The sequence below is a fragment of the Rhyacophila brunnea genome, unplaced genomic scaffold, assembly GCF_057557595.1.
Source record: "Rhyacophila brunnea isolate RB1 unplaced genomic scaffold, BYU_Rbru_1.0 scaffold_17, whole genome shotgun sequence".
In the NCBI taxonomy this organism is placed as follows: domain Eukaryota; kingdom Metazoa; phylum Arthropoda; class Insecta; order Trichoptera; family Rhyacophilidae; genus Rhyacophila; species Rhyacophila brunnea.
Window position 1 is genome coordinate 7,924,635 of NW_028232827.1, and position 27,875 is coordinate 7,952,509.

General features: G+C 35.5%; 1 protein-coding gene across 1 annotated transcript in view; it reads left to right on the top strand.

Annotated features, from left to right (window-relative positions):
* The first annotated feature begins 4,104 nt into the window (after window positions 1-4,104).
* The window catches only part of mio (GATOR complex protein mio), a 45,041-nt gene continuing 21,270 nt past the window's right edge, over window positions 4,105-27,875 (top strand). Inside the window, exons 1-10 of the mRNA XM_085944141.1 lie at window positions 4,105-4,436; window positions 13,543-13,740; window positions 16,062-16,202; window positions 17,363-17,548; window positions 18,319-18,514; window positions 19,321-19,550; window positions 20,681-20,862; window positions 20,952-21,045; window positions 24,147-24,294; window positions 27,112-27,295. Coding sequence (XP_085800267.1) covers window positions 4,307-4,436; window positions 13,543-13,740; window positions 16,062-16,202; window positions 17,363-17,548; window positions 18,319-18,514; window positions 19,321-19,550; window positions 20,681-20,862; window positions 20,952-21,045; window positions 24,147-24,294; window positions 27,112-27,295 — 1,689 coding nt within the window. The 5' untranslated portion in view covers window positions 4,105-4,306. The remainder of the gene's footprint in view (window positions 4,437-13,542; window positions 13,741-16,061; window positions 16,203-17,362; window positions 17,549-18,318; window positions 18,515-19,320; window positions 19,551-20,680; window positions 20,863-20,951; window positions 21,046-24,146; window positions 24,295-27,111; window positions 27,296-27,875) is intronic.

Sequence of the window (27,875 nt, forward strand, 5' to 3'; positions counted from 1 at the left end):
GGCAGAAAGCCGAGAAGTCTTCTCCACGACAGTTTCGGCATTTAGACTTCATCGGACAATTCTCCACCGACATCCGTCACATCTCTGGCAAGGACAACGTTATTGCTGACGCTCTTTCTAGAGTGGAAGCGATTGCCAAAAATCCACTCGATTACGCAAGCCTGGCAGCTGATCAACAAAAAGATGAAGAGCTGAAGATATTTCTACGCGACGGATCCTCCTTACAACTAAACAGGTGCAGATTCCGGAAGTTAACGTAGTTATCTTTTGTGACGTGTCTACTGCATACGCAAGACCATTCATCACCAAGCCGTTCCGTGAAGCTGCATTCAACGCAATACACCGACTTTCACATCCTGGCATTACCGCGACCACAAAACTCGCAACACAGCGTTTCGTGTGGCCTTCTATCGAAAAGGACTGCAAGCGATGGGCTCGCAGTTGCATTCAATGTTACACGCCATGTCTCAGCACCATTTATTAGGCGCGTTTGTGCCACCGTCAACTCGATTTGAGCATGTCCACATCGACATTGTCACCCTACCACCATCGGAGGGATATCGATGCTGTTTAACATGTGTAGACCGCTTTACTAGATAGCCAGAAGCCTTCCTGTTGAAAGACCAAGAAGCAGAGACTGTGGCACGAGCATTTTACTCCGAATGGATCACGCGGTTTGGAACTCCAGTCCGAATCACCACGGACCAAGGAAGACAGTTTGAGTCACAGCTGTTCAGACAACTAAATCGTCTGGCAGGTACAACTCACATTCACACCACCGCCTACCATCCCGCAGCAAATGGCATGGTTGAGAGATTACATCGTCAAATGAAAGCAGCCATCAAATGCCATCAAAACACGCGTTGAATAGAGACACTACCCACAGTCTTGATGGGAATCAGGGCAGCTTGGCGAGATCTCAAAACTACCTCAGCCGAGCTGGTCTATGGCAAACCTCTACGGTTACCGGGCGAATTCTTAGGGGCAAAGCAACCCAACGACTGCGAACCAGCCAATTTCGTCAAATATCTCCGACAACATTTTTATGAGTTGCAGCCCGCCAAAACAACGCACCACGGCGGGAAGCACTCATTCATGTTCAAGGATTTGGATAAGACTTCGCATGTGCTACTCCGAGATGACACGGTCAAAGGACCTTTGCAGTCGCCATACACTGGCCCACACAAAGTTATCCGCTGGAATACCCGGACCTACGTCATTCAAGTTCGAGGCAAGGACACCACGGTCACTGTAGACCGCCTCAAACCTGCATACATAATGGCAGAGGAGGATGACAACTCATCAAAGGAGAAACCGGCACTGAACGATCCAGCACCAGAAAACATCAGCCAGCACAGTCACACGATCAGGCAGACGTGTACGCTTTCCTGACCGTCTAGACCGCTGAAAACCACACCAAAATTTCATATTCAAAAGTGCTACGAAATAATAATAATACAAGTGTTTTAATTAAATTATATTTTTCGTCATTTTATTTTTATTTCAGTTGTTTTGTTTTCATTAAGCTCTTAACAATTGTAATTAATTTAAGCCATCATAAATCTGTGATCATATAACAATATAACTTAATTACTTTGTAATTATTGCTAGGGGAGTTATATGGCGATATTAGATATTACAAATTGATTTAATAGGCATTTCCATGTAGGTATCAAGTCATAGCTAACTTTGTAAATGAATGACCGCGACCATAATCTTTGTATATCTGTTCTCACTTAGTTAGTTAATAGCCTAATTATTACATAATTATAAGTTGATAAAATAATAATCAGTACGTCATGATTGATAAAAAGAGAATTATTCGATTGTAAGTTTTCGACCAAAGCACATTGCTCTGTGCTGTGATTCACATTATTGTAACAATTGTACACCTGTAATTATGCAATTTAAATAAACTCACACCCTTCATAATCACGACAACGACTTCTCATCTCTCCTCGTCACAACTCTATTGGCCCTCACATCGACAACCCCTACATGTTCAATAGCACAAGTGTAGAGAATTCTAAGAGCTTCAGAAGATACACTCCATGTGGGTTTGGCCATTCTTGCTAGTTTGAGCGAAATCACCGCTGCTCTTTTGCAGATGCTATCTGCGTGATTCGACCAATTTAGTTTGTCATCGATTATTACCCCTAAAAGTTTAAAATCCCTAGAAAAAGATAGAGGTTGCCCATTCATCACCAGCGAAGGCGGAGAGACGCGCCTCCCAGTAAAGAATAAGGCCTTCGTTTTCTCCGCGGAGAAAGACAATTGGATATGTGCCTGTCTGAGGGACCAACTGCCTTTTTGTATCTGCGTTAGCAGATGGTGACGGAGTGCTACACACTTTTCCGGCGATAGAAACCTCCGTTTATTGTGTGTGTCCCACGTGATGTCCAGGAACCCTCATTGTTGGCTTGGGTTCAGACCAGGGATCGAAATGGAACGGAACGCACCGGAGCGCCGTTCCGGCTCTTGAAATTTGTAAAATTATCGCTCCGTCTCGTGGAAAAAATATGTTGACCATCTGAACTAGATAGGCCATAGAATAAAAAATCTTATTTTTATAAAATACACATACAATTTGATGACTATGTAAATATCTTGAGAAAATTTGTCGAGCGCTCCGGTTCGTAAACTTTTCCATTTCGAGCGCTGGTTCAGACAGGATCTTTTAATATTTATTAACCACCCTAAAGATTGTAGGAAAGTTATCCTGTATTCCACCTGAACCGAAACTGTTTCTCGGATTGGTTGGCTACTAAGAAGTCGTCTAGGTAAGTGAATATTCACAGCCATTCTTTCGTAGGCGTTCGGCGACCCAATTGGTCAGGGATGCAAACATAATCGGAGCGGCTGACAGCACGAACGGGAGACACGTGAATTGTAGGAGCTCCCCTTGGTAGGCTAGTCGAACGAATCGACGATGTTGAGAAGCCATGGGTACCTGGAGGTACGCCTGGCTTAGATCTATTATTACTAGCCAGTCTTCTTTTTGTAAGACGGCTGGAACCTCGTAATGGTGAATTAGTTTGAATGGCTTTGGCTGTAGGAACGCATTCAAACGCTTTCGGTTGAAAACAGGGCATAGGGTCCCGTCTTGTTTCTTGATCAGAAACAGGGTTGAGAGAAAACTGTGGGTTGGACCCGCTTCTTCTAGAACCCCTGAGTTCTTTAAGTCCTCGATCTCGAGAGTGACCTCTGCTGATTGTTGCGTTTGAAATTTTTTCCGTAAAAGTAAAGAAGGACTTACCAATGGTGGTGTCCGCACAAAAGGTATGCGGGCTACGGCTATTATTTTTACCAATGTTGGGGGGGGGGGGGGTACACTACGCCATCCAAACTCCCCGAAAGTCTCTTAGGCGGCCCCCAATATTGTTGGTCGTCCAGATGCGATCACCTCCGCTTAGAGTACGGATCCCTGGTGGAGCCCGTACCTCCGATGGAGAACTCCCTTCCCACAGGACGTCGCCCCTTGGGAGTACCCCGGCCATAATGTGAGTTCGAGGACCTTCCGGGACTCTGCGCTCGGAGGAATCCTTGATAGAAGACAAAGGAGTCCCAAACTCCTTACATAAAAAATGAACGCGCGGGTATGATCAGTAAATAAAAAGGGAGGAATGACCAACGACAAGAAAAGGGAAATTAAATTAGTAGAATAACACCTCACTCGAAGAAGGAAGAGCAAACCGTATCCCAAGGACTTCAAAGTCAAATTCAAATACCTAATAATAATTTAAATATGTACCTAATCACTTTTTTATCAGAATTCTATACCACGTATTATGATTAAAGAATTATTATTAAAAACAATCAAATACACTACATGACATCTTTAATTTCTTTACATATTTTTCTTAGAGGTTAATGAGAAACTTGATATTTCTGCATCCCTGATTAATTGAAACATATTTTTCTTTTATTTATCCACTTTATATTTTACTATAATCACTGAACATTCCAATATTATAATGCCAGTATCCCAAAATGGATCGACGAAACCGGTTCTAATTATTGTTATTATATCACCAGCTATCGATAATCTTTGATTGAATAGTCGGCAGAATATCGAGAAACCAATAGCCATAAATATGAACTGTCAGTAGTGTTTAATATTATTATTGTGTATTCTCTTGTCTATGGTCACTGCATAAAATTGATAACAAAATATAACCTGTCTCCGTGAAGGTTACTAGACAAAAAAAATATCGAAGATAAGAGAATCATAAAAGTTGTTTTGGTTCAATAATCTTCAAATAATTTAGATTAATTTAGCAAATGCAGATCATTGGCAATTGAGGTTATGATGAGCAGTGGCGTAAAACTGGAAATCTTGTGGTCACCGGTACATCCGAATAAATTCGTCACTTGGGGCACAGATGTTAGTCTTTATGAAGTTGCCCCTCTCAAAGACATATCGACGAAACCGGCATGTAAGTATTGTATAACAATCAAGTAAAAGTCCATTATTCATTTTATGATAATTTTACTGATTTTCTAGGAATAAAATGTTGTTTGTTTATAAAATGTAAAGTGCTGTCAAAACAATGCTAACTCGATAAATCATACCATTGTATATTAGTCTATGAATCATACTTTGAAATATATCCATCAAGTCTGTTCACAACGGTTCACAATAATGAATTAAATTCATCATTTTATTTTATACTGTAAAATTTAGTTGGAACTTTGCTTGAATTCCATTATACCTTCGTAAATATTAGTTTTGTTGTAACATAATATAGGACCTATTTTTAAAACTTTTATAAACAGTAAGTAGTCTTTATACATGTAGCACCTGTACACATGTGAAGGGATGAAAGGGTGTGTAGCGATAAAGTCATAATTACTCGGATGACTCGAGGAGAGAGTTTATTTATCGATACAAGAATAAATAAATACAATAATAAAAATGACAGAGTAATGTTATAATCGCGTGTACGGATGTACTGATAAGATTGACTTATTATTGAACTAATTGGCGATGTACCGAGATATTAATATAACCTAGAGACTGCGAACAAGTGAGTGACCGTGGTCGAGTGAGAAGTGAAAATGACTGTTATCAATTGTCCTTCGTTATTTATATAAAAGCAAACAATACCTTACGCGAGCCACCGTTTATCTAGGTTAATATTGAGTAACCAGTTGACAGCAATGTTAAACGACTACGAGGTGTTTTGATAAGCAAGCATGAGATAGCCGATTGCTATGTCATTGCCTCAAATAAAAACGCTGATGCTAGATGAAGCAATTGATAGTTAAATGACTTGATTTTACATTGTCAAAATTTATGCTGACTCAGTATAAAGTCATCGATCGCTATACGTGCATGGATTTACTGGCACCAATTGTGTGTATTTTAAACTATCGCGATGTTTACATGTCTCACCAATATCTTGTGTAGTTTGTATTTTTTTCCGGCAGGTTCGCCACTATCGTTCTACCATGCAAGTTCCAATTATTGCGTGAAAATTCAGAAGCGTGATCCATACATGTAATCTTGCAACAACTTACTCTACGATAATACATGTTTACACATGCATTTTCTTGTTATGCCCATGATAAAGCAGTTAATCCATGCACATGTAAACGGGGTAATATTCTTATATGATGCAGGAATTAAATGGGATAAATCCCCTTAAGCCAGCTCCATATTGGCATATTATAATAATAATATGCTCTATCTGAATTGGGTATTACCTATTGTAACCATTGATATACAAAATCAAATGAGAAGTAGATTGCCTTTCAGGTGACGTTGTAACAAGTTTTAAATATCGAGTGTGGAGAAATATGGGATAAACATCTGTTTAAGAATATATAATTTACATTAAAGTTTATAACGTAAACGAAACGCGCATTCAAGATAAATTTTAATGGTTGTTTCATACAAATCAAATACTTAGTTAACACTCCCGTTGCCATGAAGGACTCGCACTTTATTTAGGCCCTTAAATCATGGATACCCCATTTATTATTATATACAGAAAAATCTACTTTTAGCTATTTGTAGATAAAATGCTTATGCGTAAAAATAAAAATGCACAAGTAGTTTAATTGAATGTTTTCTATATAAAATTAATCAATTTCCAAAGTCTGATCGATATTTTGATAAGACAGTGATAGGGCTATGTAAAAAGATATACGTTAGAGAAACCCACATAATAATTTTGCAAAGTGAGACACTATTATAAAATGTTATTTGTTAGAACAGCAAGAACAATTTATGTGTTTGTTCAATTTAATTATATGACTGATGCGCTCGTATAAAACATCCCATAATATAACGAACCTTGAAGTTTAAAATGTTCACTGCATCTGACGATAATATGCTAAAATAACCCTTAATGTAATGTTATTAGTGTTCATTTTATCATGTTAACTTTGCTTCATATGGCGTTTATTCCCAAACACTTACCGAAAATTCCCGGTATCACGGGCAGGTCATAAAAACCTTTTTACCCAGATTTAGAAGAATACAAACCCTTATTTACAAGGTCTGTAAAGTTTACATCAGTTTGTGGAACATGTGCATTTGAAAATATACCTACCTCGAGTGACCTGCACAAAAACGCACAGCAAGCGGTCGGTTTGCCTTTATGCCTATGAGTACTTGCATATTCTACCTCTATAATAAATTCGAAAAGAATATTTAGTCAGGACATGCATTTATAATACAACTAGATATTCTTTTGTTTATGAAGTATGTAGGTATACAATAGTCGCAGAAAGTATTTTAAGTATTTTCAATAGTATACACGACTTTCTCGTGGTACGAAACACTATGATTTCTTTCAGTTGGTTACGTCTAATGAATAATTGCTTACTGATATTTATTTTTATCTTTTTTATTTTATACAAAATAATATTAGTGAGTAGGTACATGTCTAAATAATTAATTATATTGAAACTGTTGCATTTTCATGTAGTTATTATACTATAACATTAACTCCATGTTATTATGTCCCTGAAATCTGTGAATTTTAGTTAGGTAGGACTAATACATTTAAGATTACCTACTAATTATTAATTTTGCTTTTAATGTCATAAGTACCAAATAATATTATTTTATTATAAAAATGTTATCATATTCAATCTGATGTAGGTATAAATATAATATAATATTATTTCTCTGCACCCCATGTCTGTAAAATCAATTCATTTATGTTGGTATACCATTTTGGACATAGTCCGTACATAATGGTATTGACTAAATTTAATGTAAATTGCAAAAAATACCTATATCACATGTATAAAATGTTTTTATGTATTTTGTATATATTATGTAGGTAATGTTATTCTTAATATTTTGCATTTCAGAAAGTGAGTATTTTTCTTAGAAATATAATAGTAGGTAGTTTTATTATTTCGGTTGTTTTATATTGTAATATAAAGTTATGAGTCACCATTTAAATTTTAATTAGATAATATTATGTAAATATATTCATTTGTAGTTTGTATAATATGTTATGCTTAGAAAATTAAGTTAAAACGTAGTACAATGAAATAGGCGTAATGGAAAAACCACAGATTTAAAAAAAACCCGCAATTTAACTGTACCTCCACGGTGGTGTGGAATTCAGTACAATTTTTGAAGTAAGGGGTCTTTCACACCGTTATCTTCTACCTAAGTAAATCTAATGATTGTTTTATTATATGTAGGTAAGTATAATGTTTAGTATCTACAAAAATACACAAGTATTAAATTACGGTTCCTATCAAATACATCAGTGATTTCTAAACGTAATGTTATTACGCCTCCTTTTTTAAAAAAATCGAAACTTGGCGCCTCCCCCCTCTATTTCATTAAATAATTCAGACACCTTTTTAAATAGTCAAAAATGTAGGCACTAATACAAAAATGAAGAAAACTTAAATATATAAATAATAAACATAACAAATATAAATAATAACAAACCTATATCTGAGGTTAAGGGCAGTGTGGTACTATAATGTAGTGTTTCCTAAATTATACACATACACGGGAGTTATCATTACATATATCAATCATGATATAGGTATCACATCAAACGTACAACTACCTACATATTTAATATACGTATCATAGTTTTGAAATCAAATGATTTTTTTTACTATTAGAGTAAATTTGTGAAATAAACAATCTTAGCAAACTATCAAAGCGCTCAGTAAATAGATTTTTGTTTGCTTCAATATATCTGGCGCAAAATCATTTAAAAGTGGAAACATGACGATTTTTTTTTAAATTTTGATTTCCAAAGCTCCATTTTTTTATGTATGCCTTCACTTTGTCTTTTTAAATCAGTCAATGCATTAGTGGTCCTTGCATTGATTTATTCACTTTTTTTTAAATTTTAACTAAATAGACAAGTTTAACAACAGTTATCATTCGTAAACAAATTTGCCTCAAATTTCAATATTATGATTTGATCCTTGTATATCATTTTTTCACGAGATTGCCAGCACACTCAACAATAGTATAGAAGTGAGGTATTAAAAAATTAGTCTACATATTATCTTCAGACAGGTTTACAAACAACGTTTTTAAGGACTGTTTTTATGTAGTTTATAACTAGCGGCAGTTTTATAAACTTTATTTGCAAACTGTAATCATGACGTGGCTTTATTTGTGTAAAACTTTTCGTGCCTCCCTTCGCAACACTGCGCACCTACCAGTTTGGCAATATACGAGGGTGGGTCAATAAGTCCTTAGAAAAGCCAACAGGTGGCGCGACTAGTACTGTAAGCGGTTTGTTTTCATGCAGCGGCACTACCGATTCAGTATGCTGCGAAGTTTCAATCAGATTGGTCGGGTTGTTGTGTGTTTCTCGTACATTTAAAAAAAAAATTTGCTTGTTTACAAAAAATGGAGAAAATTGAGTTTAGAGCTGTTATTAAACATTTTAATATAAAAGGGTTAACAGCAAAGGAAATAAAAAATGAGTTGGATTTAGTTCACGGCACATCTGCTCCTTCACTTGCAACTATTTATAACTGGTTAAATGAATTTAAACGTGGTCGTACATCAACAAAGGATGAACCACGCTCAGGACGTCCTGTATAGGTGACTACACCAGAAATGATCAATAAAATCCACGATATGGTGTTAAGTGACCGAAGATTAAAGTTGAGTGAGGTAATTGAGGTTACAGGGATCTCAAAAGGTAGCGTCATTTCATCAAAGGGTGCCGCGTTTGCTCACAGTCGACAATAAACGCAATAAGGTGGTGGCCTCTAAAGCCCTGTTGTCGCTCATGCAACGCAATCTGGATGAATTTTTTCGTCGCTTTGTGACTGTAGATAAAACATGGATACACCACTATACTCCCGAGACGAAAGAACAGTCAAAGCAGTGGATTGCGAAAGGCAAACCATGTCCAAAGAAGGCGAAAACCGTAAAATCAGCTGGTAAGGTTATGGCTACTGTATTTTGGGATGCACGTGGAATTATTTTCGTTGACTATTTGGAAAAAGGAAAAACAATAACAGGGGATTATTATGCATCTTTATTGGACCAGCTAAAAAAGAAAATTGAAGAAAAACGGCCTCATTTAAACAGGAAAAAAATCCTCTTTCATCAGGACAATGCCCGTGTTCACACATGTTTACGATCAATGGCTAAAATTGAAGAATTGAAGTTCGAATTGGTCGACCACCCACCGTATTCGCCAGATTTAGCTCCCAGTGACTTTTTCCTTTTCCCAAACTTAAAAAAATGGCTAAGTGGACAACGTTTTTTTTTCAAATGAAGAAGTCATCGATCGGACAAATGCTTATTTTGAGGACCTTCCAAAAACTTATTTTTCTGACGGTTTAAAAAAATTGAGAAACGTCTAACCAAGTGTATTGAGCTCCAAGGAGATTATGTTGAGAAATAAAAAAAAATAAAAAAAATAAAAACTGTTTTAATGCTTTCTTCTAAGGAATTATTGACCCACCCTCGTATAATATGTATGAAAGTACATTTTTATGGAGATACAATATATTTATTTTAACATAGACTAGAAAACCTCTTGTTATGAAATTCTCGAAAGGTGGGTATATTATAGACTTACTACGTGCGTATAGATACACACAGCGTAGTGATTTAATTTTTATAATGTGTAATTATTTCAGCATAATAAACATAACATTAAATAATTTTAGTGGAAACTATAAGATTGGATTATTTTTGTTATTAATTATTCTTATATAAATATTTAACGTGTTTTGAAATCCGATTTTTAGGAATACTTAATTACATGATACAATAAGATCAGTGTTTTCAAATTATATTATAGGTGAGATACCCGGCTTCGCACAGGGTTGCTTAGTGGATACATTTACCTTAGATATTTAAAAAATAATAATGAAATTATCTTTTTAATAATAAAATATCTGTGTAATACAATATGACAATATGAAAGTAATTCTAATAGGAGAAAAGGTCAAACAAAAGAACAGTAAATTAAAATCGAATCCAAAATATGCAAACGTTATTAATAGTATTAATATGTAGTAAAAAATTCAAAATTGGATGGAACAAACAAACAACAAACTTTGTATTTTATTTAATACTAACCATCCCAGGTGTGCGAACAACAACTGAGAAAAATTTCATCGCAATCTGATGAATGTTATAAGAACGCATACGAATAGAAGAAGAAGAAGAAGATAATTGTACTAATTTAGAAACCTTCGCGGGTGTTGGCACAATTACCGACGAAAGTTTTATTGAAATCGTATGAATGGAATAGGAACGCATACAAATAGAAGAAGAGGAAAAATATTGTTGTACTAATTCAGAAACCTTCGTAGGTGTGGGCACAACAATTGACGAACGTTTTATTGCAATCGGACGAATGATATAGGAATCATACGAATAAAAGAATATAGAATAAAGACGATGAAGAAGAAGAAGACGGTTGTACTAACTCAGAAACCTTTGCATGTGTTAGCACAACAACTGACGAAGGTTTCATCGCAATCCGATGAATGGTATAGGAACCATATGAATAAAAGAAGATATAATGAAGAAGAAGAGATAGTTTTTCTAATTCAGAAATCTTCGCGGGCATGCGCACACCAACTGATCAAAATTTCATCGCAATCGGATGAATGGTATAAGAACGCATACGAATAGAAGAGGAAGAAAATGGTTGTACTAATTCAGAAACCTTTGCAGGTGTTACCACAACAACTGACGATGGTTTCATCGCAATCCGATAAATGGTATAGGAACCATGCGAATAAAAGAAGATATAACGAAGAAGATGGTTTTTCTAATTCAGTAAACTTCGCAGGCATTCGCACAACAACTGATCAAAATTTCATCGCAAACGGATGAATGGTATAAGAACGCATACGAATAGAAGAAGATAGAATAGAAGAAAAGGTTGAAGAAAATTGTTGTACTAATTCAGAAACCTTCGCAGGTGTGGGCACAACAACTGACGAAAGTTTCATTGCAATCGGACGAATGGTATAGGAATCATACGAATAAAAGAATATAGAATGAAGACGGCGAAGAAGAAGAAGATGGTTCTACTAATTCAGAAACCTTTGCGGGTGTTGCCACAACAACTGGCGAAGGTTTCATCGCAATCCGATGAATGGTATAGGAACCATATGAATAAAATAAGGTATAATGAAGAAGTAGAAGATAGTTTTTCTAATTCAGAAACCTTTGCGGGTTTGCACGCATCTTCTTCTTCTTCGATGGCGCTACAGCTCAAGTCGAGCCCTGGCCTCCTCCACCGCTGTCCTCCAGCCGAAACGGTCCTCCGCACGTCTTTTCCAGTTCCTGATTTTTAGTATCTGGTTGGCATCTTTTGTAACCCCATCGTGTGCGTGGCTTTCCCACTGGCCTTTTCCCTCCTGGGTTTCCTTCGAGGATCTTCTTCGGTATCCGCAACTCAGGCATGCGCTGGACATGGCCTGCCCAGCTTAGCCTCTGGAGTTTTATGAAGTTGGAGAGTTTTGAATCTTGGTATAAGCGGTATAGTTCCGTGTTGTACCTAATTCTCCACTCCCCATCATCATTCATGGGTCCGTATATCCGCCTAAGGATCTTTCTCTCAAAGCAATCCACCATTTCAGCTGCTTTCACATTTAGCGTCCATGACTCGCACCCGTAGTGCACACATCAATTCACCAAAATTTCATCGCGATCGGATGAATGGTATAGGAACGCATAGGTCAGACAGACAGACAGACTTTCATTTTTATGTATAAGATATAGTCTATAATCTGCGCGCAAGTTCAAGCAATAAGATGACAAAGTCTTATCGCAATCGGATGAACGGTATGGCAGCGCATAAAATACGAACAAACAAACTAACAAATATTGATTTTTATATTATAGATTATAATCAGAGAATCGATATTGCAAAATTATAAGTATTTTTTTTATATACTAGGTTATACTTGGGAAATTATCTAAAAGTAGGTTGATATATCTATAGTCTTAGAGGTATAGACTTAATACGTGCGTATAAGTTCAAGTAGCGTAGTGATTTATATTTATTAATGTGTATTATTTCAGCATAAGAAACATGATATTAAAATATATTTAGTGGAAACTATACAATCAATCGGAGTATTTTTCTTGATGTAAGTATATTATTTTAATGTGTTTTAAAATACGATTTTTAAAAATACTTAATAACATGATACAATAAGATCACAGTGTTTTAAAATTATATAGGGAATCGATATTGCAAAATTATAACTATTATTTTATGTGGTGAACGTGATAACGCAAGTCCACACAGATGTTATCCTACCTAATAACATCCCTCGTTCGCTTAGGATGAATTAGCCACCCCCACACTCCGTGAAATGGCAGCGTATGTTGGTTGTTCCATTTAAAACAGACCGAGACACGCCGTGGCTTAGATATGACGTACTTTTATCGATGTCCGATATTATACACGATTATAAGATAATTGCATGTAATATACACAGAATAAAATGTTAAACGATGACTAAACAGTATTTAAAAACATACTTTACCTTTTGAAGCAATCAATTAGCTTTTAAAATGCCTTAAAATGCCAAATTTCTATCGGGACACTGAGTGGACGGCATGGGAACGGGCGTAATTTTTTTACCATGGTAAGGGAAAGGTTAACCATTTGTTTATTTTGTTTTTTTCTGCGGTTTATAATAAATAACAACATTAAGGTTTTTGTATAACTGTCAGGGTTACTATAGTCAGGCCGTGATACAAAACTGTAAACTTCGATTGTAGTGATAAATATTGCTCATGTTTCGAATCCAATGTGGCAAATTGTTTGTGGACAATGATGATTGTTGCATATTGAAATAAATGGTAATAATTTGAATAAAATTTGAATGAAATATACAATCGAAAATCTTCATTTATTGCGAACATGTTACCACATTGGATTCGAAGATAATCAATGACTAGCATTTTAAATTTGCAATTCACTGCCATAGCCTGTATAAATTTAGCCTTGAAGCAGACCCTAGCAGACCCATTCTCTACGGCTTTATTTTTCTTCAAGTCTATATGCTTGTAATGAACCTACTAAAATAAAAACTGCTCTTTTCCAGGTATCAAATTATCAGAGAGGTCCGGTGCGCATTTGGTAGCCACGAATGGAAACTACCAATACGTCAAATGTGTGGACATTTATCCGCAACCTAAGACTGATCTCCTATTGGCTCTGGGCCAGGCCAATGGGAAAGTTGTACTCACTACGTTTGGTCCAACCACCTTTGATGCGTTAGGGATCAACGGAAAGGAATTTGGTAAATTGAAAACATTAACTACTTAGTATAATATAATATTCTAATGCTTGGTTTATTCAAGGTTTCATTGTATTTTACCATGTTTTTATTAGCTCGTATTCTTGTGTGTCCAGTACAAATTTTTTCTTGTTTGTCCAAGATTTGTATTCGATGATTGAAGATTTTTAATTAACTTCCCGACTAGCTAGACATTTGAAACTTTTAGAATATATCAGAACACAACGACAATGCATTCTTTTAATACTTTTGGCCATCTTTAAGCAGAATTGAATTCGTTTTCAGTTAATTCTGTTTTGTATGGTTATTTGGGAAAAAATTCGTAAAAAGTAAAACACTATTATTGGTTGCTAAGGGGGTCCTAGCAACTAAATTATTAATATAATACATGCGTTACTATGGAAATCCATATGAAATGTCAAAATGACATTTCAGTATTCTATATTTATTCAGTATTTCTATCAAGTACAAAAAAAAGTATTTATTAATACATAGAATTGTCAAGTTTATATGATTCAACAGAAAATTTAAAAACGTGGTATATAAAAAGTTCTTTTTATCTTGTAATTATTAAAAACTAACCTATACCATCGGCAATTTGTACTCTTAGTTCAATGAAAAGTATGACTGACAGAGCTTAGTGTATAGTATTTATGTTGAATATCCGCAGCCTACATCCACTCTTCGCCACTGATATAATGCTTTAATACAGTAGATACTTTAGTATATTATCCAGATTAATGATTATTTGGTTTGCACTATGATCATGAGTTTTTTTATGATTATAATAACAATCCATATACCTATGTCAATAATTATTAATAGTTCAATAATTAAAAGGTTACTGTATCGGTGGTTTCATTGAATATTTTGGATGGAGTGACCCTTGCATTCCTTTTAGTTACTTATAATTTAAATAGCAACACGCTCTCCGTATTCATTATCCACGCTCAATCCATAATACGTATGCACATACTAAATGCATGCAAATTATTCATCATTTGTTTTGGTTGGTGTTTGCATAGATAATCCGGATGCAATACAATTTTTATTGGTACAAACCGAATGAACAACATCCGTTACTGTATGTACCGTAAAACCCCCTAACTTCGCCAAGCGTCCCTAACTTCACCTAAATCAATTAAACATTAAAAACTCATGTTTTTATTATCGCACCACTTTAAGCCACTAAGGCGATTTTAAAGATAATATTCGTCCTGTTACCACACAATTTTCAAACTGCCATTATTTTCGCCGTGTTTGTGTTAGTACCGTTTTTTCAAGTCCGGTTTGAAGAGATTTTTTCGGAATACCTCTGAACTTTTGCTGATTTCTACGAATCTTGTAGAGGTAGGTTCTTCATATTTTTAATATAATATAGTGATATAGTCTGCTTGCCAAATGTAACGTGCGATTTCCGATATTTATAATAAAACATTAATTATTTGAGTATGCAATGTCAGGCTATGTTTTGTGAACTACTTGTTCCTACACTTCCCCTGGCTTTAGGGTTGTCACAAAAAAACGATTTTCTTGAAATAAATGTGTTTTTTTTATTTTTATAGTTTTTAGACTAAAAACTATTCATCACTTTGAATCACAAGTTAACAATTTTTCTCATACTTCCTTTATTAAAAATTTGCTATGTAAATCAACACATAAAAATGATACTATAATGTTTTGGGTTTTGGCAGCCCTAGCGTAAATTGGTAGGTTGTATGAAACAGTCATTGAAGTGATTCCTATCTTCGCCAATGTAGATATTTCTTTAAAATATGTCAAATTGTCTCTAGCATAAGACCTGAATTTGCTTAAGGTCATTTTTTAATAGATTCGTGAGTATCCATAGGCAATAATTTTTTAGTGGACCTACTAAAACACATTAGGCGAAGTTAAGGAATCGTGCCGTAACTTTGTCTATATAAAAAATAGTGAACTATTGTATTATTTAGTATGAAAAGGGTATTACTTCAATACAAATAAAAATAAACACTGTCATTGTGCATTACATAAGATCTATAAGACTATTGGTGGATATTTTGGTGGCAAAACGACTTTCTGTTAAAAAACCGGGCGAAGTTAGGGGGTTTGACGGTAACTAATTGATTTCTGTTTACAAATGTATTTATTTTGACACCTGACACTTCTGTTTGAATTTTGCCACTGTTTGGAGCTACTTGTTATGTTCCCGAAAATCGTCTATGTTGGCCATACCCCTACTTATTTACATAAGTATGGCCAAGAGGCTGTGGTCATTCTTTACATCTTCATTCTCCTCCTAATGTGGTATCGTTTTGTTACTTATGTGATTTTTTTTTTTGAAGTTCCCAAACATCCGAGACAATGCAACGCCGTCGCTTGGAATGGGCTGGACTCGAGCATTTTGGCTGCAGCTCTAGATAGATACCGAAACGACCATTGCATTCTGCTTTGGGATGTTATGAAAAGCACGACCGGCGGAGATGGTAACCTTTACAATCTTCTTACTTTTAGTATTATGTCATTCATTATAATCAGTTTACAATCAGCGAACATTACATATTATGGGTTTTAAAGAAATGAAAACTTACACATATAAATAAGCAATTTTACATAAATACAATGAGATATTATGTGTATGGTGAAACTCCGATTTGGCTATTGTGAAGGCACTTAAAAAACGTAAATTGGAGATATCGAAACAGTTAAAATAATTTATTTATTTTTAGTTAAAAATTCATATAATTTGGTTTGGTACGTATGTCAACGTGCTCTTTCTTTTTTTAAGTTCTCATGTTTCTTTTCTCTTCAACTGATGATGTTTTTCTTTATTGAGACTTCATAGTAACATCTATCAACATATTAAATTCTAACTAACGAGTTTAGACGATAATTAAGTCAAGTGATCAGTCGATATCAAACCTTCCAATTGAGCAGTTCAAAATTAACCTCTCAATGAAATAATCGTTCCACACATATTGTATTATAACGTGTGTTAAGCCTAATACAATGCTAAACTATTAAATACCAATTTAACATAGATAGCTAACTACAACATTATTTGAATAAGTTTAAAGAACAAACAACTACAAATTATTAATGTCAGCAACAGGATGTGACTGATGCTTTGATCCGAAACACAGAAAGACAAACAATTCATTATTCTTTTAAACATTTTCTGACAGTAGTGTAGTGAAACAATAGTGTATTTAATAATAGAAGAGAAATAATCACAAATACCCAGGCTTTGAGAAAACCACGTAAATATATTGTGACCTCACGGAGAATCGAACTCGGGGCTGCCAAATGAAATACCAGCGCCTTACGCATTGGACCACCCCTAATTGGCATGACCTTGGGCATTGCAGATATGTCTGTAAATAGAAACACACACATGTGTCTGCAATTCATTTCGATGATTGCCATGCATATGATGATGTGTTAAAATAAATTCGATTTTGAATATTATAGATTTAAATTACGGGAAATAAAAATGTTAAACCTTGAATTAAACGTTCTAAAATGAAATTGGACTGCAGAAACTGCATTCAAATAGCAGGATAACATGAATTCCGAGCACGTAAAATTGAGATTACGCTGTGTTGTATCACAGTAGGATCTATCTGAAATAAGCTTTGTTTTCCAGGCAACGCGTCACCCCGGCTGCTGTCCCAGTACTCGAGCAATGCTGCGCCTGCAGTAGAACTGGCGGGACCGATAGCGGAGATGGGCCTATCGGAGTTGGCTCACTCTTTAGCTTGGCTCAAAAAACAGTCGCGCACCCTCGTAGTCGGCATGAATCAAAAGCAGATCAAGATATTTGATCTTAGAGGTTGGATTATTTTTGAATTCGTTAGTCAAACAGGAAATTATAACGTGGAATTGCTTTATTCTGAAATGAAGATTGATCACATGGGTTAAATGAAAAAGAAAGTTAATACAGCCTCTTTAAAAAATCAAATTTGATAGATTCGAATTGAATGTATAGAAAATCATAGGACATATTATTATCAGTGACATTTCCTTGTAGGGATGCTGTTGAAAAATACGCATACATTGTATAAATCATTGAACCTTGGTAGACGATCAATGGTATTGCAGCCTCGTGATTCCGACATATGTTTAAGATAATTTCATAATATGTAGTAATAATATAGAATCTTTGGTACAATTTGGTTATGAGGAATACAGCAGTAAACACATTTTGAAAATACCCGATGTACTGGATTATTTGCTAGGTTAACCTAACCAAACCTAACCCAACCTAACCTAACCCAAAACTAACAAATAATCCAGTATATCGGGTATTTTCCGCTGTATTCCTCATAACCGAACTGTACCGAATCTTTTGAATTAAAAATATATTTACCATACGATAACAAATACCTGCATTATTAGTACTATATCGATTATTTCTGGGTATGCGGAACATTTACAGCATCTATGGACCGCACGCCAATGATTATTATGTATTTTAATATAATAGTTTTGAAACATCTTGATAAGATTATGGAGTAGGAATGAAATATGAGATTGATTTAAAGTGATTCTTGTAATTGAATCGAAATTATAACTACACTCAACAAGTTAAATATCTTGCAGACTTTTCGAACAAGGCCGTCATTACGACACAAACGAAGGCGGTGTTCGGTGTGTGCGTGGACCCTCACAACGATTACCAACTGGCCAGCAGAGTGGACAACATCATCGCCATCTGGGACACGAGGATGTTCGACAAGCCCGTCCTGTCGCTCTCGCAGAACAAAGCCGTCACAAAAATATTGTGGTGTCCCACCAGGTAATTAGGCATTTTGGTATTTTGTTTCTTCAGGTAAAATTATCCCATGTCTTGTAAATTCAACGATATTTCAATGTGTGCTTAGATCCCGTTCATGGACCTAATAAGTTGACCAAAATTATGACAAAATTTGTTACGAAACTTCCTCATGAGTTGTTCAAAATCTTCACTGAATTGTAGAGCTAAAGAGGTAAAAATTTAGTCAATGCTACCATCTAACAGAATATTAACTTTTCTACAGTCGAACCAATTTAACTACAGTCGAACTTGGTTATTACGAGGAAGATGGGACCGACTGAATTTGCTCGTTATAAGCGGTACTCGTTATATCAGAGAATTGGTATTTTTAAATGAGCAGTCACATAACAAAAAAAGTCGAAAATAATAAATCTGAAAACCATCATAAAATCCCCGAAAAAAGCATGACCTTCATAAACTACAAAAGAAGTTGTTTATTGTAATGAACGCTGGTAGGTATCTACGGATTTCACAAACCTTGGATTTTTCAACCATATGCGTGGATACTTTTTCATTATTGTCGGCAAAAACAACAATTAGGTAGGTACCTACTTAGACACTTAACTAGTGTCATAAACGTAATCCATCCCCGGCGGCATCCTGTCCGATCGGATTTTATTGCTTAGGGTCGAAATGTTTTTAAACAATCGACACATTAACAGTATTTTAGCTCGGTATATCCGATAAGTTGCTCGTTATAACAGTGAATAAATGTATGGAGAAAATCATAAACCAAAATGTCAATGAATGTGTCAAAAATTGTGTAAAAATTGTTATGTTAATTGCAGGCCTAATCTGTTGGGCTCCCTGCAGCGTGACAGCTCGGTACTTCATCTGGCAGACCTTAGAGGGGTGGGCAGTGAGGATGGTGCAGGTGGCGGGGAGAGTGCGGGCGGGGCGGGGGGAGATCCTCCAGCGGCGCTGGAACGCTCCGTGGCCCCCGGCTCCCCTCACACCATCACCAGTTTCAGCTGGCATCCAGTCAACAGCAATAGACTACTCACTATCGCGCTCTCTGGTAAACTACCTGTTTTCACTTACAGCCAAATGCAAAGACGTTAACACTATATTAAATTAAGTACTTAAGTCTTATGAGTCATATGCATAGTTGAAAATGCCGATATTATGTACATTTTTTAAATGATATATGTACATACAATGGTAAAAGTATGAAAACTGCACAATTAAATTGAATAGTCATAAATCAATAGTTAATATAAACATTACCTATATAATTTAATGATAACTTGAATAACGCACACATCGTGGATACAGTATCCCTAGCATTTGTCCATAGCAGGGTCCCGACAAAACCTCCCGAACCAAAACCACCCAGACATTGCGCCACAACAATTTAGAAATGAGACAATTTTTATTTTTACATAATATTATATTTTAGATACACAAATAAAAAAAACATGCAAATAAAGATATATAAATATAAGGATATAAAAAAATAGTAGATATTCCAGATATTCCATTAGGGAACTCAGGTATGAGCTATGCAGCTGCATCGGATTAAACACGTATTATCGTAATTTTTTTTGTTTTTAGTACTAAGTGTTAAAAGCTGATGATTTTAAGTTATTACTCTACTAACAACTGCAATGGATTGAATCTCAAATTACACTGATTATCGTAAGTATGTCTATCGATACGCAATTCGAAAAACCAAAAAAGCACTTGTTTTATATATTTTTGTATTTTTGGGGGATGGTTCTGTCTAGGCGGATTTGTCCGGGCGGTATTGACGAGCACTGGTACGGGCGGATTTGGTTTGGCAGCAATATCTGGGCGGTTTTGTCGAGGTGCCTGCAACACTATACACAACGTAAACGGAATGTCAAACTTTTTTCAGTATTTTCAATAGCATAAACTTGCATTTTTAATACTACTAGTATTTTGTGTTTGTGTAGATAATTGATACTCAATACAATTTTGCTTTTTCCAAAACAAGTAAATGACATTATTTTAATACCTACTTATTTGGCACTAACTATTTTTTATGCGTTGTGCGTTGTACTGTTGAAAATCAGTTACATAATGCATAAGCTCACTTATTTAGATCGTAGATTGGCAACAGTTCTCGTGGCATGAATAAAAGATAGTTTAGTATAAATTGTATGTATCCTGTTATCATCATTTTAGGAACATTGACTGATTACACGGTGTGCGAGAGAATTACACTCAACTGGGGCTCGGGAGCAGGTCCTATTGTCTGGTCCCACGGCAATACTACGCTCAAGATACTGACCGAAGGTTTCAACTCCATCGCCGATGATATTTCTATCAAAATTAAAAATAGGACGCAAACAGAATACGGTCTGAAGGTACACCCATTACCTAATTGTTGTATTTACATTTCTATACCGATATACATATAAGTTATTACATGTTTTGTGATTAATTTGTTTTGCAGCCTGACTTGTGGCATAACGGCGACTTAGCAGAGGATGACCAGCTCAAAAAGCTATGGTACTGGCTTTACCTTAGCAAATCCCTTGTTGAAGAAGGTAGCCAACTTTTTCACTACAGTACGATTGATGAATAAATATAACTCGATAAATTTTACGGTGTTTGTCAAACACGTAATAATTGACTCTAATGTTTCTCTCTCGCATGACGCTATATAGCTGTAATATATGGCTGGACAGGACCGATACATGAACATTATACTGTAATTCTTAAGGCCGTACATCAGTTGAGGCACGGTCTAAAAAGATCGTGGCTAGGCGATGCGCGGATTGCGGGTTGCGGGTGCAAATGACGCCTGTCAAACGAAATATAATTTGTCATATAAATCCAACATACGTCCATTTTATGTTCTGTTTATTGTTCTATTTGTAACAATAATAATATATTCATCGACATGTTTTCTTTTTAAAGTAAATGGGTAACGTTTTTAGTCATCTTTACACGATTTAAGAATTAATTGGCCCGTCGCCATCACGAAGCAAAGTGACGTGTTTCCAGCTCGACGTTCTCTCACTGAATGCGAGCGAGTCCAAAATTCCGTCGCGCCTATAGTTCAAAATTATTTGCCGTTTCACTGATGTGTCACCTTAAGAACCATTTTGTTTAATGCAGCTGTCAGTTTAATTTGTCACACTACATGTATTCCATATCTATCTGCATACTGGAATATGGAATGCTGCTGTGGAAGGGTTATCCAGAGCCAAATGAGAGATATTGGAATTGTTCCAATCCCTGTTTGATGCAGTTTATTTTATGAATTCCTTAAAGTTGGCCTCGATTGGAATCGGGTCAGTGTCGTCGATCGTTTAGATCTCGTCTTCAGGTATTTACATAGTATCCGATCAGTGTCCTATTGCTCGTGTAAGAAAAGGAGGTAATGGAGGCAGGGAAAAATGTCCATAAGGAAGCAGACAATACGTTCTGACTCCTGACAACAAACAAATTGTGACTGGACATGTTGGCCTCGTTAGCAAGCTCTATTAGCTTGAATTTATTACCCGTTCTACATGGAGAAGTTTAGGATACAAACCTTATCCTCCAGAAATGTACTGAAATGTGTACTGAACAGAAAGAGTTGCTGAAGTCAGTCCATCCAGCTGTTAGGCCCAACAGCCAACCTCGTCATCACAAATACTATTTTTTTTGCTTTCAAAAAATTTGCATTGTCATACTCCAAACAATAGGATCTCTTCACTTAGATCGTTTGTCAGTTTTAGCTTTTGATTTATATTATATTTATTTTTGTCTGTTCTATGTGCTCCTTTTTCCCATACTCTTAACCAGTGGCGGCCGGTGATCATAAAATTAGGGAGTGCATGCAAAGACATGCATTTTCCTTTTTGTGGTATTGAAAAAAATCGGCAATAGCCTTCAGAGTGGAGGTAGGCTTATGCTTAAATATATAATACATCTTGGGGGGGGGGGGTTGAGAAACGAAACGACGCTCACATTCACCGATAGCATTTATTTATTGTCAAAGTTATAAAGTCCAAGCTTCTGGATATGATAGGTATGATGCAAAAGGCATACAAACTCTTTTCAATTTTTATTGTAATACATTTCATATGTGCCAACGTAGTTTCCACGTTTGACACTCCTAACTTCCATTATCCACTTGATACAAGTATTTTAGACAAAATGTCATTGGCACAAAGCCGTAAACTCCTCATTTGTGTAGCTCCGATAGGTAGTACGCGGGTTATGGTCGGTTGAAGTTCACATACTGACGCAATTCGGGCATATCTTATACTCCCCTTTCGGTTATTTGCATCCCACATTCTCCGCATATACCTACGCGCTGTATCATTTTGATAAATACTATGGATCGGTGATTTTTCAACGGGATATAGTTACTATCTGTTAAAAAATTGCTAATACTTTGTACACCTCAACTCCAGAATTGCACTCCAAATGGGACTGATTTGAAAGACGTATTCAAAATGAAAAATACTTCGGTAACACGAATATTGTATTTGATAGAATAATTTATATTTCTTTTCTTCAATAATTGACATTGGAAAATTGCTTTGTTCATCATCTTAAAAAATATTTTATCCTCTTTTACGTTCAAAATAACGCTCATACTCCACATACACTATTGAAATACCTAATATTGTAGAAATTGTTACAATGTAACGCTTTTGTTAAATAACTACTTCTCTTAGAGTAGTAAAAGTAGGTACGTAAAAAATTGTAGTATGTATATTATATTATGTAAAGGTTATTAATAGTTTATCAATTACTTACTTACAAGTTTACTTTGCTCTAGGCATAATAAAATTATTTAATTTTTAAAGGTAAAATAATTATAAAATTGGTATTTGTATGTTGAGATTGCTACACCTAACTTAATGAACACAATATCACTCTAATCGATATTTTGATCGATTCAATATCATATGGCAAACAACGTAGCATTTACCTCATAACGTACGAAATAATAATATAATAATTTGAAATATTACGCGGGAATCTTGTACCGACTTCAAAAGCGTTTGTGAGTTGTTATTATTCGCGCCAGTCAAACACAGCATTGTCGTGAAATGTCGTCTGCGCTCGTAAGCTCAGATTGGGAGGCACAGTGTCCCAAGTGAGGTAAATATTGCACGTTCGGAAATAAAAAAAGATCACAACTGAGCCCACATTATCGGCAGCGTGAAAAAAAAATCATCGCCAGGCGGTTCGATTTCTCTCCTGCACAATTAATACTACGAAGGACGTACCTACGCATACATGCAGGCCGCCAGAAATTACGCGCATTTTATGCGTGCAGACGGGCGACAAATTAAAGATATTTTACAATAATTAATTCATACAATATGTAGGTATTTGAATACGTACTTATTATTACATAGTTACGTAATAATTTGGGAGATCAGTGCACCTTTGCTCCTGTACAAGAGCCGTCCCTGCTCTTAACTTAAAGTAATGTAAACTTAGTCATAGCCCACATTAGTGTATGGTGACCTCAGTCTTCGGTAACTGCTCCTGAGGCATAAGCAACTGCCACCTAAATGATATGTCCGATTAAGGCCGGATGTGGTGCGGAGCGGTTGGTTTCAAGTGCTCTATGTTTGTGAAATTATCATGGACTGTATGTTAGATAATAGACTATATGTATTATGTTTTTATCCAATAGGGTGTATCCGAGGCCTAAACTGTAAACATCCTGGCATCAAATCGGTGCTGAGATTTGATCTAGCGGAAGCCACTCCTGGTTGTCTGAACGGAAGCAGCGTTGTGTCACTACGTGCTGATTTCGGAAACATGCAGAATACCGTTTATAGGTTGGTTATTTCAAATTTTAAACACGGCTTGCCATACTTCCGCTTATGAAAAAAATGACGTATCATGTTTTACCACTGACCTCTCATTAAAAATTCCAAACTCCTAGTATCTATCGTCTGTTCAAAAGTGACCTTTAGAGGCCATCCATAGACTGAAACCATATGCGGTTTAGTGCCATACTAAACTTATGATTTCCGTTCATGGAAATATATTTTCACAAAGTATAATATTAAAAGCATCTGATCGTATCCGTTAATACCATACACTTACAAAAACTTAGTGAAAATATATTTTCATGAACAGAAATCATAAGTTTAGTATGACACACGGTTCTAAACCACAAACAGTTTCAGTCTATGGATGACCTCTAAGGCTTTAACTAGGTGAAATACTTACGTAATATGTAGTATTGTTTGGAATTTCGCACTATTTTTTATCCCTAAATGTGAAAGTATATTATGAATTACTTTGCAAAGATTGATTGTTGATCATTCCCACGATCCTTAGTAATGGGGTAGGAAAAAAGAAGAAGTAAGGGAGAACATCAAAAAGCACCTATGCCTTAGATCCAAACTAGGTATTGCAATACCGAATGAAAATACTAATACATACCGGTATTTCCTATTGAATACCGGTATTTTGAAATATTTGGGGAAAAAACAGAAGTATCTACTAATAAATTTACATCGTCGCTTTACGCTTTCAAAATCGGCTATCTGTATTTTTCAAAACTTTACAGGAGACGGAAAAAAAGTCTAAATTACAATGCCTGTCGCCTACATCATCGAAATATTTTTTAAAGCAATTTCAGAATACATTTTATCATAATCATTTTATTTTTTCCTTGGTATAGAAGGAATTATTACAAAATTTTTGTGCAAAAAACTTGTTTTGTAAAATTTATGCACATGGCCGATTTTTAAGGCGCAACGACGATATATCGTCACTGTTCTGGCAGAAGACACTAATTCGAAAAAATGACATATTGAGTTAGTTATACCAAAATGTTCCTTATTTCAAACATTACCGTCTGGAAACCTTCTTAATAAATAAACAGTTTTTATTTTAAAGTCATCCTTTTTACGATTACTTAATAAACTCACATGATAGACCATTTCAAACATTTTAACAACTTCAAACTCAAATTACTCAAAACTAGTATTCTCCAGTTAGTGTGTTCTGCCAGAACAGAGACGATATATACATTATATATATAAAAAGCTCCTTAAAATATTAATATTTTATAGCACTTGGCATTGCTTGTCTTCAATGGCATTGAAGGGTAACGGAAGTAAATCAGACATCGCGTAACTCGACAAAAATACAGTCATGTTAAACCTTTTATGTTCATTAACAGGGACGGCTTTTGTATAGGAGCAAATGTGCACTGATCTCCCAAATTATTATGTAATAATATGTACGTATTCAAATAACTACATTTATTGTAATAATTAATTATTGTAAAATATCTTTAATTTGTCGCCCGTCCGCTAAGTGCATCCACGTAAGTATTTCTGGCGTATTTTTAACCAGCCGCTGAGCTGGAGATGTGTATAAATGTACGTCTTTCATAGTATTTGTTGAATGTTCGAAAGACGACCTGTACCGCCCGAGTGCCCGACCGTAGACGATTTTTTTGCATGCTGCCGAAATGTAACATCATTGAACGTACAATTTTTACCTTGCTTTGAGCAATGTCCTCCCTCTTAGTGCTTCAAGTATAACCGATAGATGTCGCCATTGACTGGCGCGTTTATAATAATATTATTGTACGTACGTATGAAGTAGGTAAAAGGTTCCCGCGCAGTATTTAAAAATACTAGGTATATTATTATTTCATACGTTATGACGTTATGAGGTAAATGCTCTGTTGTTTGATGTGCCATATTAATATTGAATCAATCAACATATCGATTAGAGTAATATTGTGATAATTAAGTTAGGTACAGCCATCTCACCATACAAATACGATTTTATAATTTTACATTTCAAAATTAAACACTAAATAATTTTAATATAAATAAATCTACAGAAAAGTAAGTCAGTAACATAATACATACAATATACCTACTTATACTTATTATTATTTTTGATGTTGAATGTCTTTCAAATCAGTCCCATTTGGAGTGCAATTTTGGAGTGGAGGTGTACAAAAGTGGCAAATTTTTAATACACGTGATATCCCGTTGGAAAATTAATGATCCATGCCCAGTATTTATAAAAATGATACAACGCGCATATGAGAATGATGTGGGATGACATATGAGGATTTTACGGCTTTTTCTCAATGACACACGTCTAAAATACTTACATCAGTTACGATTTATGGAAGTTACGAGTGACAAACATGGTAACTATGTCAGCACATATGAAGTGTAATTAGGTACAATAAAAATCGAAAAACGTGTGTACCTATTGCCTTTTGCATCATACTTATCATACCAGAGGCTTGAACTTTGTAACTTTGACAACAAATAAATGCTGTTCGTGAATGTAAGCGTCGTTTAGCATTCGCCTACCTCCACCACGAAGGCTATTGCAGATTTTTTTTCAATACCATGAAAAGAAAAATGCATGTCTTTATTTGCACTCCCTAATTTTATTATCACTGGCCGCCACTGTTCATTAATACACTTTGTTTCCACTTTCCGATTTTTAAAACCGGTATTTCGGTATCGAAAAATATTGGGATACCGGTTTTAAAATACAAATACAGGTATTGTAATCCCTAATCCAAACATCAATATTTACATTACAACTCCGTATTCTAGTGCTCAATGCTATCACTGATTTGAGAATATTATCACTGTGTTCAGGAGTGAGGATCGCGATAAGGCTCTCCAGTTGTGTGGGTGGAGCTTCGACAAAGAGTCTGCATCGCTCACGGCATTCCTTGAGAGGCTGGAGTCGGAGAAGGCTTACACCCGAGCAGCTACTATCTCCGTCTTCAACATGAAATTCAGAGCTGCCATCGATATTCTTAACAGAGGCGCCGAAAAGGTAAGTTCAATCAATAATACTCAATTCCTGATAATTAGCGGAAGAAGTAAAGAATACTTCTCACTTTACAGAAGAAGAAAACTCGTCTGCACACTATATTGTGTTTGATGTTTAATATTACAAATCAATGCTTTTGTCATCTATATTGAATGTATGTATGTACTGTTCGACAACAAGATCTCGTCGCTGTAGTCGCATATGGAAGACTTCTCATCGACGTACATATCATGGCGGTAACGCGTGTTTGAATAATGTATCGGGTCTCTTTTTAGATGCGACTCCTTTTCTTCTTCGCAATAAACCAAAAGTTTACTATTAATAATTCTAACATCACTCCTGATCGTTTTAGACATATTTTTATTATAAAAAGCATCAAATTACATATAATCCATAGATCCGTACACTACGGAAGCGTAAAATGAAATGATAAATTTGGGGACATTTGAAAACGAAAGTGCGATTTACTGCACAGGAGGGGTTTATTAGTTCACAGTTTTAACACGTGGACAAGAAGTTCTTTTTCGACAATAGTATGAGGATTGCTTCCACGCATCTGACAGGTAGCTGGCGGCAAACAAAA